Source organism: Vulpes vulpes, chromosome 2 (assembly GCF_048418805.1).
Source record: "Vulpes vulpes isolate BD-2025 chromosome 2, VulVul3, whole genome shotgun sequence".
Classification (NCBI taxonomy): Eukaryota; Metazoa; Chordata; class Mammalia; order Carnivora; family Canidae; genus Vulpes; species Vulpes vulpes.
In genome coordinates this window covers 124,631,519-124,646,551 of record NC_132781.1, presented here as the reverse complement: position 1 = coordinate 124,646,551, position 15,033 = coordinate 124,631,519, and the positions used below count along the sequence as shown (strand labels likewise).

At 37.6% G+C, this 15,033-nt stretch overlaps 1 protein-coding gene across 1 annotated transcript in view; it reads left to right on the top strand.

Moving 5' to 3' along the window:
• Nucleotides 1–15,033, top strand: part of LARS1 (leucyl-tRNA synthetase 1) — a 75,574-nt gene that overhangs the window by 46,637 nt on the left and 13,904 nt on the right. Inside the window, exons 23-27 of the mRNA XM_026018482.2 lie at nucleotides 3,401–3,584; nucleotides 4,609–4,699; nucleotides 5,667–5,807; nucleotides 6,874–7,014; nucleotides 7,270–7,380. Coding sequence (XP_025874267.1) covers nucleotides 3,401–3,584; nucleotides 4,609–4,699; nucleotides 5,667–5,807; nucleotides 6,874–7,014; nucleotides 7,270–7,380 — 668 coding nt within the window. The remainder of the gene's footprint in view (nucleotides 1–3,400; nucleotides 3,585–4,608; nucleotides 4,700–5,666; nucleotides 5,808–6,873; nucleotides 7,015–7,269; nucleotides 7,381–15,033) is intronic.

The following is a 15,033-nucleotide window of genomic DNA, read 5'->3' as shown; positions in this document are numbered from 1 at the left end:
ATATTTGCAAATGACATACCTAATAAAGGGTTAGTATTCAAAATATACAAAGAACTTATACAACACCAAGAAACAAATAATCTAATTAGAAAATGGGCAGAAGACAGACATTTTTCCAAAGAAGACATCCAGATGGCCAACAGACACTTGAAAAGATACCATCACTCATCACCAGGGAAATGCAACTCAGAATCACAATGAGATATCACCGCACACGTATCAGAATGGCTAAAATTAACAATACAACAACAAGTGTTGGTGAGGATGTGAAAAAAAGGAACCCTTGTGCATTGTTGGTGGGAATGCAAACTGGCACAGCAGCCACTGTAAAAAACAGTATGGAGGTTCCTCAAAAAGTTAAAAATCAAACTACCATATGATCACATTACTGGGTATCTACCCCCCAAAATATAAAAACACTAAACCTTGGGATCCCTGGGTGGCGCAGCGGTTTGGCGCCTGCCTTTGGCCTGGGGCGCGATCCTGGAGACCCGGGATCGAATCCCACGTCGGGCTCCCGGTGCACGGAGCCTGCTTCTCCCTCTGCCTATGTCTCTGCTTCTCTCTCTCTCACTGTGTGCCTATCATAAATAAATAAAATTTAAAAAAAAAAAAAAAAAAAAAAAAAAACACTAAACCTGAAGGGGTATGCGCACCTCTCTATAGCAGCATTACTTACAATAGCTAAGATATGGAAGCAGTCCCAAGTGTCCATAAATTGATGAACGGATAAAGAACGTGCACACACACACACAGACACATCACACACACACAGGGATATTATTCAGCCATGAAAAGAATCTTGCCATTTGGAACCACATTGATGGAGCTAGAGAGTATAATACTAATAGAAATAAGAGTATAATACTAATAGAAAGACAAATACCATAGGATTTCACTCATGTGTAATTTAAGAAACAAAACAGATGAATCAGGAAAAAGACAGGGAAACAAGCCATAAGAGACTCTTACGATAGAGAACAAACTGATGATTACCAGAGAGTATAATACTAATAGAAATAAGTCAGAGTATAATACTAATAGAAATAGAGAGTATAATACTAATAGAAAGACAAATACCATAGGATTTCACTCATGTGTAATTTAAGAAACAAAACAGATGAATCAGGAAAAAGACAGGGAAACAAGCCATAAGAGACTCTTACGATAGAGAACAAACTGATGATTACCAGAGGGAGGAGGTGGGGGATGGCCAAAATAGATGATGCAGATTAAGGAGTCTGCTTGTTGTGATGAGTTCAAGTGATTAAATTAAAATTTATGTATATACATATATATATACATATATGTATATGATATATATATTTTATACATATATATAAAAAAAGGGTACAGGAACCAAGTGGAAGGAGCGCCCAATTATGCAAGCTAGGACAATTTAAGAAATAAATGATAGTGTTGGATTATAACCCAGTGAATAAGTTGAATATTTGTGAGTCCATACTGATAAAGTAATAGTCAAATAAAAGAATAAGTGGGTGAGTAGGGGCAGCTTTTTCCTTTCAGAAGAATTCATATTAATAAATGTATGAAGGTTGAATGAAATATAAAATCACCATTAGGCAAAAATCACAGTAATAATTGTTACAGACAAGATCTACCAATGATTGCCAAAATCAATGAGTGTACATTTCAGAAGAAACAAGATGTTTATATATTCTCAGAGTATTTCTACCAAGATACTTTGTTAATCACAAATGGAAAAACAGTTTACAGTCGAGAAAACTTGACACACTACCTAAGTGATAAAAGCTTGCAACACCAGTAATAAGTCATCAATATCCTGTGCCTCCCTGATAGTGATGCACTGAGAAGACCCAAAGCATCACCTTTGTGATTTTCTTGCCAGAGCTTCATAAGCTCAGTCTAATCATGAGAAAACATCAGACAAACCAAGTTTGGGGAAATTCTATTAAATAACTGTCTCTAGTACTCATCAAAAATGTCAAGGTCATGAAAGACAAAGAATGAGGAGCTGTCACAGATATGAGAGGAGACCAGCGAGATAAAATGATTAAATGCAATGTAGTTTTTTGGATTGGATCCTGCAATAGAAATAGGATATTGGAAGAAAAACTGGTGAAATTTGAATAAGGTCTACGGTTTAATTAATAGTATTTTTTTTTTTTTTTAATTTTATTTATTTATGATAGTCATACAGAGAGAAAGAGAGAGAGGCAGAGACACAGGCAGAGGGAGAAGCAGACTCCATGCACCGGGAGCCTGATGTGGGACTCGATCCCGGGTCTCCAGGATCGCGCCCTGGGCCAAAGGCAGGCGCCAAACCGCTGCGCCACCCAGGGATCCCCTAATTAATAGTATTATACCTAATGTTAACTTCCTGGTTTTGAAACTATGGTTATGTAAGTTAACATTAGAGAAGCCTGTTAAATGGTTTATGTCTATTCTCTTGCTGTCTTTGCACCTTTTCTTTAAGTGTAAAATTATTTCAGATAAAAAGTGTTTTGAGCTTCTTATGTATTATAAAGTATATTTAATGATACATAACAATGTTACATGTTCTCATCTCACCCATTTTAGGCACAGATGGTAGAAAAATAATACACACTCTTCTGAACTTTTCCTTTTTCACTTAACACTTCATATTTGAGATTGCTCCATATTGATACATAAAAGAGTTTTCCTCACTCTTGCAGAAATATAGTGTTCCATTGCAAGGATGTCCTATAATTTAATTAGGCTGTTATTAATTTTTTTTAAGATTTTATTTATTTGAGAGGGAGAGAGAGATAGAATACAAGCAGGGGGAAAGGCAGGGGGAGAAGCAGATTCCCCACTGAGCATGGAGCCCAACATGGGGCTCAATCCCAGGACACCAGGATCATGACCAGAGCTGAAGGCAGATCTAACTGACTGAGCCACCCAGTGCCCTAGAATGGAAGATTTTGGTTGAAAAGTAAAATTTTGTTAGAAAACATAGAAGCATCTGCTTTTAGAAAGAAGAAATTAAATACATTTTTGTACATGTAAGACACTGATGTGTGCTCTCATGCATTAAAATATAATTATGCTGCCACTAAGTGAGGCCGAAATGTTGATAGGATCTGTATTTCTAATTTATCATTTTCTTCCTGTCTTTCATTCAAGACCACTTTATCTCATTAACTCAATGTGCCTGGAAAGACTCTGATGCTAAGCATATGCAAAGCGATATAGGTGATTCAAATATTTGAACAACACTGTGGATCCCACTTTTGGTGGTAGTTTGATGGTCCATGGCAGTCCTTTAAAGCCTCCGCTATTTCTTAATTTCTGTGTAGCTTTTGCAGTAATACCCAACTGGACACATCATTGATAGTTACTAACTACATTTTAAAATCATCACTCGATCTTCTTCATCCCCCTCCTCTTCATCCAGGAATGCGTTTGGCTCTGGCTGATGCTGGCGACACTGTTGAAGATGCAAACTTTGTGGAAGCCATGGCAGATGCAGGTATTCTCCGTCTGTACACCTGGGTGGAGTGGGTGAAAGAAATGGTTGCCAACTGGGACAGCCTAAGAAGTGGGCCTGCCAGCACCTTCAATGATAGAGTTTTTGCCAGGTAATCTGTGGACTCCAGCCCTTGCTACTTTACAGTTGCTCAGTCCTTGTGCATTTTTAAGTTTTTTTTTTTTTTTTCCCTCCTAAAATAAATTAGATGTCAATAATAGCTACTGTCTGTTGCAGGCTTACTTGTTCTGGGTACTCTGCTAAGCACTTTGCACCCATTATTTGATTTTAGCTTCACAGCTTATATGATAAAGATAATGCTCCATTTTATAGTTAAAGAAAAGTGAAGCTTAAAAAAATTAAATATTAAATGCCTCAAAGCTAGTAATTTGTTTTGGGGTTTACGAATTTGCTTCTTTCTCCAAAGCCGTTCTCATGACTATTTTACCATGCTGGCTTGTGTTAGAATAGGACAGAATGGCTAAATGAAAAGTAGATTAGAAGAAAAAGAGAAATATCAATTTTTTCCTTTTAAAAAACATTTATCATCATCTTTGTATCAGGAGCCATCTTAAGAACTGGTGTTACAAAGATGGATAGGACTTGATCCTTCACTATAGTTTAGCAGGAGAAGAAAACACTCATTACTGAACTCATTACAAGTATAGTTATAGGGATAGAGGGAGATGGCATGTGTGTTCTGGGTTTCTTGAAAAATAAACGATTCTTACAGGGAGATAAGGAAGCCATGGAAAGAGTGATATTTATTTGAGGTATAGAATTTGGAGGGCAGAGTAGCACATCAAACACGCTGGGGCCAAATTATGAAGGGCCTTTGGTAGCATGAACAAATTTTTTTAATATCCAACATCATTTGTTTAAAATGCAGCAAGTAAATCTGACCACCTTTGTCAAGCTGTTTCCATGTCTTAGACTTCCTAATAAAGTTTCATCTAGAAATTTTTAGACAAGGACATCATCAACTGTGTTGTGGTTAACTGGTTTTGTGGTTGAGTGGTCTTCAGTGTTTCAGGCATTGATCTGATTTTACTGTTTACTAGTATATACGGCAGTTTTATATATCTTCATGTACTTGCATGTGAACTCAGTAATCTTTTTTTCCTCCTATTCTGTAGTGAGATGAATGCAGGAATTATAAAAACAGATCAAAATTATGAAAAGATGATGTTTAAAGAAGCCCTGAAAACAGGGTTTTTTGAGTTTCAGGTAGGCTACTCTTTTAGCTATAAAATTTGTTAGTGTGAATATGATGTATTTTGCTCTTTTTCCCTTCCTGCTATGACAAAATAACTCCTCTAAGATGGGGACTCCTCTAAAATCTTGCCAAGCAATTTTTAAATTCTTTAGTAAATTGTAGTTTTAAATAACTTTCTTTGATACTCTTTCTTTTGTGTTTGATATAAGTATTTCTGTCTCTAGTTGAGCTATGAGTTAGTAAAGGTTAAATCTAAAAATCAGCCACATTTTCTAGGAGAACATTTTTAAATTGATAAAATGTAAAGATAAAATAATTTGCTTAGTTTGAAAATAAGCATTTTCTGATGTTGCCCACAAGGTGTCAGTGTTTCCTCAAGTTTGGCAGTTCCAGGGCTTAAAGTGAAAATGTAGGTTTCCTCAATCAGTTGTGTAAAATATCACATTGGGATTTATGTAACATGGTTTTCATAGATGTGGTTAAATAAGGATAAGTGCTGAACATAGCAATGTGTCCTATTTATAGCCTTTTTTGATACTTAATATCTTATAGGCTGTTCAGAGTATCATCAGCCCTTAACACAGAGTTTAAATTGTGCAACTTTTATGTGCTACAAAATGTCTCTCTGAAAAATTTTTCTTGAGAATCAGTACTATAAAACCATGATATCCTTTGACAAGGATTGGTATACATTTAATTGCAAGTTGTTAAAAATGTAGTAAAACTGGGGGGTGCCTGTTTGGCTCAGTTGGTAGAGCTTTAGATTCTTGATCTGCAGATTGTGGGTTGGAGCTCCACATCCGGTATAGAGATTACTTAAAATAAAATGATGTAAAACCTTTATGAAAATTCCTTATGGAATTTTGAAAGACTAAAAGCTTAAAAATGCATTAACATTAAGGTACTGAATTTTTTTCTTTTCATTTTATTTTTAAAAAGTATGGGGAGAAAAATGGTAAATAATTTCAAATCTTACAGGCTGCGAAAGATAAATACCGTGAATTGGCCATAGAAGGTATGCACAGAGACCTTGTGTTCCGCTTTATTGAAGTTCAAACACTTCTCTTGGCTCCGTTCTGTCCACACCTGTGTGAACATATCTGGACACTCCTGGGAAAGGTACCTGTCTGTGGTTCAGATGTTGTGGGCAGTTTTGATTTGGCCTTATTAAGTAAATACAGTAATAATGCTACTTAAGAGGAAAAGACTGAAAAAAATATTTCAAGAATAATGTTGGATTCATCATTTCATGAAGCTACCTTCTGTTTAGACAAATACATCGCGTGTGTGCCTTTATTTATATACACACAGTGAATGTATTTTAAAAACATGTGACTGCATTTTCTTTATCACCTAATTCTTTTTTTTTATCACCTAATTCTTGTTAGGAAATGTTAAAATACATTTAAGTATATTTTAAAACTACATTTAATTAGGATTCATGTGTAACTAATACTGTTTTTCCAACTGTTAAAAAGGTGAAAATATTGAGAAAGATATAAACGACTGTTAGAGCAGCTCATAAACAAAGATAGAAGTGTATATTTGCATAAATATTTTTGTTTTATATAAAATTTCTGGCATATGTAGGGCTGAATATTCAGGGTTATTATATTAGCATCCTTACTGTGAGGATAGATTCAATTATTTCTCCTAGGCCTGCAGATAAACAGATTGGCTGGTTTAATAATTTCTTTTCATCTTTATTAGCCAGGTTCTTTTGTATTTTTTAAAACATGAACAATACAAAAAATGTACTCATGATACATATACTGAATAGGTATACTTTCAAGACTAAATGTATTAATAGGATAAAAACCAAGAGTGTGTATAATTTATGTAATAATGATTAAATTTAGGCAAATTAGCATTACATAATTTTCTTTGAAAGTGAACATATGTGTGTGGGTATTAATACGCTTGTACAAATGGATGCTAATTAAGAATGTAGAGTCAGACTTCACAGCTTGAATTCTAGGGAACATTAGATCAGGGACTGTGGAAGTGTGTTGTGGGTAGTCAGGTTTGAACTCTGAGCATGCAGTTACAGATGGTAGCCTTTGGGTTTTTTGTTTTTTTTTTTTTTTTTAGATGGTAGCCTTTGTATGGAACTGTAATCAAGAACCATAAAATAGTTGTGTGGTTTAATCCCACTGAACTTTTTTTTTTTCTTTCTTTCTTAAAGCCTGACTCCATTATGAATGCTTCATGGCCTCTGGCTGGTCCTGTGGATGAAGCCTTGATACGTTCCTCACAGTATCTCATGGAAGTAGCACATGACCTTAGATTGCGACTCAAGAACTATATGATGCCAGCTAAGGGGAAGGTGAAGGCTTTTTATTTTATTTTTTTTAAAAAAGGCTGTTCTTGTAAAGTTATTAGTCAAGTAACCTTTACTAGTAATGAAAATTAAGACTATTGTTCCAATGTGTCAGACTCTTTTTACTGCTAATTCAATTTTGTAGCATGTGTATGCTTCTTACTGTTAAAGGCAGTAGCAGTGTATACCAGGAGGGGGATCTTTCATTTTTGGTGTATACAAGAGTGATCAAATGTTTTCTCCCTTTCTTTTGCCCTGTAGAAGACTGACAAGCAACCACCTCAGAAACCTTCACATTGCACCATCTATGTGGCGAAGAACTATCCTTCTTGGCAACATACCACCCTGTCAGTGCTGCGTAATCACTTTGAGGTGATGCTCTCAGCAGACGTTCTCCCAGTGTTGTTGTGTGTGCCTGTGCCTGTTTTTAGGATGTTGGCAATGTCTGGGAGAAGGGAGACAGGCAGCTTTGTGTAATTACCCCAGGCACAGAGTGTTTTTTGTTAGCTGTGCTGGCTCTTAAATGAATACTGAGGGAAAAGTTGCCATCTTTTTTATCATTTCTGATGCTTTCATACAAAAATATAGTGGCTCTGGTCGTATGGAATTAAAAGGTGTGGGATTTTCTCAGATGTGGTTAAAATTATGAAGCAAAAGGACTGAGTTTGCCTTTTGGGTTTGTTAGGACTTGAACGCTGGAGTTCATGAAGCCTTAACCTCATTATGTTTAAAAAAAATTTGACGTTTGCCTATTGAGTAATTTAAAACAAAATGTCTATTTGATAGTTATCCATAGAAACGGAGAGCTGGATGTTTTTGGCTACATCAGGTAAAGGGCTGTTAAATATGATTATTGTGTTTGAAGGAAACAATACTTCAACATAGTTCTAAGTTTTCCTGAAGGAAAAAGTACATCTACCTTTTTCTTTCACATTCAAAATATGGAAACAAAGTATATGTTATGGAATTTTTGCTTAGGTTATTAAGAAGAGTTACTGGTAGACACAAATTGTTAGGGTGCACTTAAAGAAGAGAGAGAGACAAAACGGTGATTATGGGCAAAGCATAAAGTGATAACTGAAGGGAAAATCCTTAGCTTTGAGTTTTGAGAACTTAACTGAGATTTTATTTGAGAAATTTTCGTAGTTACTTAAAAAATACTCAGAAAAACATTTACATTTGGAAATTTGATGGAAAGAGAAGAGCAAGTGATTTTGTATTCTTTGTGAGCCTATCTTTATGGAGAGCTACTTCCTCATTTGATTGTATATAATAGAAATAGAACATATTCTATAGAATTGCTTGCAGATTTTGATGAATGGCAAGTAAAAAAGTAAAAGCCACTTTGGTAGGTAGAAAAATGATATTGTGCTTTAGTGGGTTGTATATTCATAACAGCATTTCTTTTTTTTTGTCTTTTTTTATTTTTATTATTATTATTTTTAATAAATTTATTTTTTTATTGGTCTTCAATTTACCAACATACAGAATAACACCCAGTGCTCATCCTGTCAAGTGCCCCCCCCCCCCCAGTGCCGGTCACCCATTCACCCCCACCCCCCGTTCCTCCCCTTCCACCACCCCTAGTTTGTTTCCCAGAGGTAGGAGTCTTTATGTTCTGTCTCCCTTTCTGATATTTCCCACACATTGCTTCTCCCTTCCCTTATATTCCCTTTCACTATTATTTATATTCCCCAAATGAATGAGAACATATAATGTTTGTCCTTCTCCTATTGACTTACTTCACTCAGCATAATACCCTCCAGTTCCATCCACATTGAAGCAAATGGTGGGTATTTGTCATTTCTAATGGCTGAGTAATATTCCATTGTATACATAGACCACATCTTCTTTATCCATTCATCTTTCGATGGACACCGAGGCTCCTTCCACAGTTTGGCTGTTGTGGACATTGCTGCTAGAAACATCGGGGTGCAGGTGTCCCCGTGTTTCATTGCATCTGTATCTTTGGGGTAAATCCCCAACAGTGCAATTGCTGGGTCGTAGGGCAGGTCTATTTTTACTCCTTGAGGAACCTCCACACAGTTTTCCAGAGTGGCTGCACCAGTTCACATTCCCACCAACAGTGTAAGAGGGATCCCTTTTCTCCGCATCCTCTCCAACATTTGTGGTTTCCTGCCTTGTTAATTTTCCCCATTCTCACTGGTGTGAGGTGGTATCTCATTGTGGTTTTGATTTGTATTTCCCTGATGGCAAGTGATGCAGAGCATTTTCTCATGTGCATGTTGGCCACGTCTATGTCTTCCTCTGTGAGATTTCTCTTCATGTCTTTTGCCCATTTCATGATTGGATTGTTTGTTTCTTTGGTGTTGAATTTAATGAGTTCTTTATAGATCTTGGAAACTAGCCCTTTATCTGAAACGTCATTTGCAAATATCTTCTCCCATTCTGTAGGTTGTCTTTTAGTTTTGTTGACTGTATCCTTTGCTGTGCAAAAGCTTCTTATCTTGATGAAGTCCCAATAGTTCATTTTTGCTTTTGATTCTTTTGCCTTCGTGGATGTATCTTGCAAGAAGTTACTGTGGCTGAGTTCAAAAAGGGTGTTGCCTGTGTTCTCCTCTAGGATTTTGATGGAATCTTGTCTCACATTTAGATCTTTCATCCATTTTGAGTTTATCTTTGTGTATGGTACAAGAGAGTGGTCTAGTTTCATTCTTCTGCATGTGGATGTCCAATTTTCCCAGCACCATTTATTGAAAGGACTGTCTTTCTTCCAGTGGATAGTCTTTCCTCCTTTTTTTTTTTTTTCATTTTTTTAAATTTTTATTTATTTATGATAGTCACAGAGAGAGAGAGAGAGGCAGAGACACAGGCAGAGGAAGAAGCAGGCTCCATGCACCGGGTGCCCGACGTGGGATTCGATCCAGGGTCTCCCGGATCGCGCCCTGGGCCAAAGGCAGGCGCCAAACCGCTGCGCCACCCAGGGATCCCAGTCTTTCCTCCTTTATCGAATATTAGTTGACCAAAAAGTTCAGGGTCCACTTCTGGGTTTTCTATTCTGTTCCATTGATCTATGTGTCTGTTTTTGTGCCAGTACCACACTGTCTTGATGACCACAGCTTTGTAGTACAGCCTGAAATCTGGCATTGTGATGCCCCCAGCTATGGTTTTCTTTTTTAAAATTCCCCTGGCTATTCGGTGTCTTTTCTGATTCCACACAAATCTTAAAATAATTTTTTCTAACTCTTTGAAGAAAGTCCATGGTATTTTGATAGGGATTGCATTAAACATGTAAATTGCCCTGGGTAACATTGACATTTTCACAATATTAATTCTGCCAATCCATGAGCATGGAATATTTTTCCATCTCTTTGTGTCTTCCTCAGTTTCTTTCAGAAGTGCTCTATAGTTTTTAGGGTATAGATCCTTTACCTCTTTGGTTAGGTTTATTCCTAGGTGTCTTATGCTTTTGGGTGCAAATGTAAATGGGATTGACTCCTTAATTTCTCTTTCTTCAGTCTCATTGTTAGTGTATAGAAATGCCACTGATTTCTGGGCATTGATTTTGTATCCTGCCATGCTACTAAATTGCTGTATGAGTTCTAGCAATCTTGGGGTGGAGACTTTTGGGTTTTCTATGTAGAGTATCATGTCATCGGCGAAGAGGGAGAGTTTGACTTCTTCTTTGCCAATTTGAATGCCTTTAATGTCTTTTTGTTGTCTGATTGCTGAGGCTAGGACTTCCAGTACTATGTTGAATAGCAGTGGTGAGAGTGGACATCCCTGTCTTGTTCCTGATCTTAGGGGAAAGGCTCCCAGTGCTTCCCCTTTGAGAATGATATTTGCTGTGGGCTTTTCGTAGATGGCTTTTAAGATGTCGAGGAAAGTTCCCTCTATCCCAACACTCTGAAGAGTTTTGATCAGGAATGGATGCTGTATTTTGTCAAATGCTTTCTCTGCATCTAATGAGAGGATCATATGGTTCTTGGTTTTTCTCTTGCTGATATGATGAATCACATTGATTGTTTTACGAGTGTTGAACCAGCCTTGTGTCCCGGGGATAAATCCTACTTGGTCATGGTGAATAATTTTCTTAATGTACTGTTGGATCCTATTGGCTAGTATCTTGTTGAGAATTTTTGCATCCATGTTCATCAGGGATATTGGTCTGTAATTCTCCTTTTTGGTGGGGTCTTTGTCTGGTTTTGGAATAAGGTGATGCTGGCCTCATAGAACGAATTTGGAAGTACTCCATCTCTTTCTATCTTTCCAAACAGCTTTAGTAGAATAGGTATGATTTCTTCTTTAAATGTTTGATAGAATTCCCCTGGGAAGCCATCTGGCCCTGGACTTTTGCGTCTTGGGAGGTTTTTGATGACTGCTTCAATTTCCTTCCTGGTTATTGGCCTGTTCAGGTTTTCTGTTTCTTCCTGTTCCAGTTTTGGTAGTTTGTGCCTTTCCAGGAATGCATCCATTTCTTCTAGATTGCCTAGTTTATTGGCATAGAGCTGTTCATAATATGTTTTTAAAATCGTTTGTATTTCTTTGGTATTGGTAGTGATCTCTCCTTTCTCATTCATGATTTTATTAATTTGAGTCTTCTCTCTCTTCTTTTTAATAAGGCTGGCTAATGGTTTATCTATCTTATTAATTCTTTCAAAGAACCAACTCCTGGTTCTGTTGATCTGTTCCACAGTTCCTCTGGTCTTGATTTCATTGAGTTCTGCTCGAATCTTTATTAACTCTCTTCTTCTCCTGGGTGTAGGATCTATTTGCTGTTTTTTCTCTAGCTCCTTTATGTATAAGGTTAGCTTTTGTATTTGAGTTCTTTCTAGTTTTTGAATGGACGCTTGTATTGCGATGTATTTCCCCCTTAGGACTGCTTTTGCTGCATCCCAAAGATTTTGAACGGTTGTATCTTCATTCTCATTAGTTTCCATGAATCTTTTTAATTCTTCCTTAATTTCCTGGTTGACCCTTTCATCTTTTAGCAGGATGGTCCTTAACCTCCACGTGTTTGAGGTCCTTCCAAACTTCTTGTTGTGATTTAGTTCTAATTTCAAGGCATTATGGTCTGAGAATATGCAGGGGACGATCCCAATCTTTTGGTATTGATTCAGACCCGATTTGTGACCCAGGAAGTGGTCTATTCTGGAGAAAGTTCCATGTGCACTTGAGAAGAATGTGTATTCAGTTGAGTTTGGATGTAAAGTTCTGTAGATATCTGTGAAATCCATCTGGTCCAGTGTATCATTTAAAGCTCTCGTTTCTTTGGAGATGTTGTGCTTAGAAGACCTATCGAGTATAGAAAGAGCTAGATTGAAGTCACCAAGTATAAGTGTATTATTATCTAAGTATTTCTTCACTTTGCTTATTAATTGGTTTAAATATTTGGCAGCTCCCACATTCGGGGCATATATATTGAGGATTGTTAAGTCCTCTTGTTGGATAGATCCTTTAAGTATGATACAGTGTCCCTCTTCATCTCTCACTACAGTCTTTGGGGTAAAGTTTAGTTTATCTGATATAAGGATGGCTACCCCTGCTTTCTTTTGAAGACCATTTGAATGGTAAATGGTTCTCCAACCTTTTATTTTCAGGCTGGAGGTGTCCTTCTGTCTAAAATGAGTCTCTTGTAGACAGCAAATTGATGGGTCCTGCTTTTTTATCCAGTCTGAAACGCTGCGCCTTTTGATGGGGTCATTAAGCCCGTTCATGTTCAGAGTTATTATTGAGAGATATGAGTTTAGTTTTACCATGATATCTATTCAGTCCTTGTTTTTGTGGATTGTTCCACTGAACTTCTTCTTAAAGGGGAATTTTAAGAGTCCCCCTTAAAATTTCTTGCAGAGCTGGTTTGGAGGTCACATATTCCTTCAGTTCCTGCCTGTCTTGGAAGCTCTTTATATCTCTTTCCATTTTGAATGAGAGCCTTGCTGGATAAAGTATTCTTGGTTGCATGTTCTTCTCATTTAGGACCCTGAATATATCGTGCCAGCCCTTTCTGGCCTGCCAGGTCTCTGTGGAGAGGTCTGCTGTTACCCTAATACTCCTCCCCATAAAAGTCAGGGATTTCTTGTCTCTTGCTGCTTTAAGGATCTTCTCTTTATCTTTGGAATTTGCAAGCTTAACTATTAAATGTCGAGGTGTTGAACGGTTTTTATTGATTTTAGGGGGGGAATCTCTCTATTTCCTGGACCTGAATGCCTGTTTCCCTTCCCAGATTAGGAAAGTTTTCAGCTATGATTTGTTCAAATACATATTCTGGCCCTCTGGCCCTTTTGGCGCCCTCGGGAACCTCAATTAAACGTAGGTTTTTCTTCCTCAGGCTGTTGTTTATTTCCTTTAATCTATCTTCATGGTCTTTTAATTGTTTGTCGCTTTTTTCCTCAGTTCCCCTCTTTGCCATCAACTTGCGCAGCCCCCTCCCCGCAGAGCCACGGCCCGAGCCCCTCCGAGCTGCTCCCGGGTCCCGCCGTTTGCGCGCTGCAGCCCTTAGGGAGCTCGGCGCACTCTCCCCGGGGCGCAGGTGTCTGTTAGTGTCCCAGGGAGCCTGAGGGCATCCCTGCCCTCCTGGGTCCTGCTGTAACTCCCTGAGGGCGCCTTTCCGCCTGGGAAGATTGGTGAAGCTCCTGCTTCTCCGGGAGGGGGCTCTCCTGTCCTGGGGTCACTGGCCCCGGCCTTAGCCCGGCTCCTCGCGGGGCCCCTCCCCCTTGGAGGCCTTTTGTTTCCCCGGCTTCCTACCTTGATAGAAGCGCGAACTCTTCTCACTGTAGCATTCCAGCTGTTCTCTCTTTAAATCTCAGGCCAAATTCATAGATTTTCAGGATAATTTGAAGGTTAGCTAGGTAATTTGGTGGGGACAGGTGATTTGGAGACCCTACTCTTCTGCCATCTTGATCCTCCTCCCCATAACAGCATTTTCAAGGAAGCAGTCGAGGAACCAAATATAAATTGTAATGTCCCAGATATTTAAAAATGCATCTTTTATTAAAAATTGCTATTCTTTTAGAAGTTATAGTTTATTTAGTAATTACTGACTAGATATATGGTTTCAAAATGATATCATCTTTTTGCACTATTTGGAATGATCAGCTTTCTTTTAAATTTTTGTTTTCATCCAAAAGAACTAAAAGAATGTTAGTTTATGATCACGGAAGATATTCTTACATTGTATGTGGCACCTTTTTGGTGATCTAATGGAAAGGAGTGTTTCCTACTCTTTTTTTCTCTTTCATATATATTTCAAAGCAGCACATTGATAAGTGGAGAAAATATTTTTTCCCTGTACTTTAGTAAAGGTTAGAATTGAAAGTAAACACATGATCAGAAGTCTTAGTATACATTGCTTTTCATTTAGATTCATTCCCAACCTTGGCTTTGATACCATGCTTTTACAATAAGGAGAAAATAACTCACCCAAAATTCTGAAAAGGCCACTTGTTTCATTTTTCACTCTGTAGAAGGGGACAGTTGTGTTTACAGAAATGAATTTAAAATCAGGCAGCACTTTTGGGACTCTGCCTATTAATGATACATGATATAGGTATTTATTTGTGTTTAGATAGAAGTGATACTATTTTTAACAAGTGGATGGCTAGAGATGATTTTTTTTTCACATTTATGGTAACAGTTTATAAGGAACAGTGTTCAAAAGCAGACATTATATAAATCTTGTATAATAGTTTTGCAGTTTCCAGATGACTAGTGAAGTGTTTTTATAAGTTTGAAGACAAACAAGATCTCTATAAGACTCTTTTGTTTTCTCACCTGGTAAGATCTAATGTTACAATCCTGGAGTTCTTAGTGTAAGGAAAAATTAAATATTCGACAGGACGAACCTCTTTTCTCCTTTACCCTAAAAATCATGTTATCTTTTAACTTTAGAGGGAATAGGTGACTTAGAGGGAGTCTCCTATTCCCTCTAAAGTCACCTTTCACATCCCCAGGACGTGTGGGGCTGCTCACTTTTCTCCTGTTTTCTAGCAGACTGGTAGAGGCCACTATTCTGTGTCTGGCCAACTTCCTGTGGGCACTCTACTATTTTGCGTTGTCTTTAAAATA